The 2,515-nt window shown below is 38.4% G+C and overlaps 1 protein-coding gene across 1 annotated transcript in view; it reads left to right on the forward strand.

Moving 5' to 3' along the window:
* Window positions 1–2,515, forward strand: part of tpi1a (triosephosphate isomerase 1a) — a gene marked incomplete at its 5' end in the record, with an annotated part of 4,908 nt that overhangs the window by 1,767 nt on the left and 626 nt on the right. Inside the window, 3 exon segments of the mRNA XM_014011330.1 lie at window positions 428–545; window positions 1,162–1,247; window positions 1,400–1,487. Of these exon segments, the coding sequence (XP_013866784.1) occupies window positions 428–545; window positions 1,162–1,247; window positions 1,400–1,487 (292 nt within the window).

Below are 2,515 nucleotides of genomic sequence, written 5' to 3' on the forward strand. Positions count from 1 at the left end.
TAATAATAATTTGACTTTGCATTATGACATCATCATCTAAACACCTTGAAATTAGCCTCTGTCTCTTGAAGAACCTCCTATCGCTTCTGACACTCCCACTTCAGCATGTTTTCAAACAGTGCWTCAGGGGAGGGGTGCTATGTGAGGCGGAGCTCTACTGCAGACCGAGCTCCAGGGAGGAGCTATGTACAAATAGGCGGAGCTTTGTACCAGCAAGCGTTTAGGCAGCTCCACATGGCTACAGGAGATTCAAGGGTTCCTCAAACATGGTGGATGAGTAAAAGCAACACTCTGAGGAAATGACATTATAACATGATATAAAGATCAAAAGAGATAATTTTATTTAACCCAGCTTGGATTATTTGCTCCTTTCTAAATGCGTTGATGTTATTTTGAACACACCAGCTGTAAAAATCTGTCTCCTCAGGTGGCTCACGCTCTGGAAAGTGATCTGGGTGTGATCGCCTGCGTCGGGGAGAAGCTGGAGGAGCGAGAGGCCGGAACCACAGAAGAAGTCGTCTACGCTCAGACACAAGTCATCGCAGGTAAAAAAAAAAAAATTTATTCAATTTTAAAAATCTCAATTTTCAGTTGTGGATATTAGTTTGATCATTCATCTAAATAAAATATGGTCTAATAAAAACTTTTATTTTGAAATATTAGAGTCAGGAGTTCTGTTTGTAAAAGTTCTTATTTTAAGCTCAGTTTATCAGAACAAAAGAATTTATGGATGCAGTTTCAGTATTTTTATTAATATTTAATGCATCTCTCTTGTGTCTGTGCTGTTTCTGCATTACATAAACCTGTGAATGTTCTTTTCTGTGGTAACAGAATATATATATTTCTACTGTGCCCACAAGTAGGTTGCCTGATTTCAGATGTAAATAGGTCAGTGGTCTCCAACGCTGAAGGAATTTTAAGAGCCGCAGCTGCTTTCTTCTTCTGTTAAAGTCACACTAACTGCTCTGCGAGRCCACAATAAGACAAACTGCAGATTTTTATGGATGATTTCATCTTTACAGYTCCTCCAGGACATCTCTCAATCTGAATAAGAATGTCTGTTTATGAAGAAATATTCCTTTATAGGTGTTATATGAAAGATGTTAATGTGGATTTAAATGTTCAGTGTTTTAGGTGTAATTCAGGGCTGGTGTGTTGCAGACAATGTGAAGGACTGGGGGAAGGTGGTTCTGGCGTATGAACCGGTCTGGGCCATCGGCACTGGGAARACAGCCACACCTGAGCAGGTAAAACCAAGGAGAAGACAGCAGCGGTGGTTACCGGGTTAAATTAGATTTGATTGTAGAATAAACAAAGAGATGTTCATTTTAATAAAATGGTTCCAACGGTGCTTATTTTATGGATTTCTGTTTTGATGCAGGTTCTGTTTGTGTTTTAGGCTCAGGAGGTCCATGAGAAGCTGAGGGTCTGGCTTCGAGACAACGTCTCAGACGATGTGGCCGATTCTGTTCGCATCATTTATGGAGGTAATCATAATGTCAATCWTTTAAGTCCTGCTGAACGTTTTCAKATATTTCTCCAACTCTGTAAAGATTTAACTGCTTCAGGATGTTCTGTTATYGTTAGGACTTTGTGTTTTAATTATATTTAACCTGATGATGGTCTGATGATACTCAATAAAAGCCCATCATTTCTGACCAATCAGAGCAAACCCAACCTTTCAGGAGGCGGGCCTTAAAAAGAAAGAAACAACGAAGSAAGGTGTCACAAAACTGACCAAATTAAGATGATTCTAATATCTTACAGATCTTTATCATWCCCTAAAACAAAAATCTGACTGTGTTTTGGAATAATTCAGGATTTTAAAGCCAGATTTATCTCCATGCTGTGATYGGTCAGATGCTGCAGGACAAATTAAAACTATTAAACATTTAAAATACAGCAAATAACGACCCATTTCACCTTACACTCCCACTTCCTGTTTGTCTGCTTGGGAATACTGTGTGTGTTTGACATTATTAACTACTTCAGAGAGATTTTATCCCTCATTAGTTCTTTGAAGAGATCCAGAGATCATCACAAACCCACTCCTTCTGCCACACGTCTCTCAGGGGTGTTGTTGGGTTGGACTAAAATTTTTCACTTTAACGAGGCAGTCTGAAGCTTTGCTGCTCAGTTTTACCAACAGCAGCTCCTTCTAAACATTAACCCTCTCCTTTCCTCTCTACGTTTTTTTAAAAAAGGGGCTATTTGGAGCAACTGACTAAAAATGTCACCTGCAGCTGTGTRGAGTCAGCTGTCTCATCAGTTGTCTGAATAGATTTCAGAAACTATGGAAAGTTTTAAAGARTTTATTCTGTCAGTTTATGTCTTGAATGAGCAGCACAGCCATGCAGAGGTCAGAGAACAGTCAAAGTGTGGGTTTTAAAACTAAAAACTCTAATAAAACAGCGATATGTTCCTGTATTTCTACATCTAAATTATTATAATGTTGAACTAAAGCATATTGGATTTAAGAGTATTGTAAAAATATTTTTGTTAGCAATATAAAATC

This window comes from Austrofundulus limnaeus, unplaced genomic scaffold (genome assembly GCF_001266775.1).
Source record: "Austrofundulus limnaeus strain Quisiro unplaced genomic scaffold, Austrofundulus_limnaeus-1.0 Scaffold79, whole genome shotgun sequence".
NCBI classification, from domain to species: Eukaryota; Metazoa; Chordata; class Actinopteri; order Cyprinodontiformes; family Rivulidae; genus Austrofundulus; species Austrofundulus limnaeus.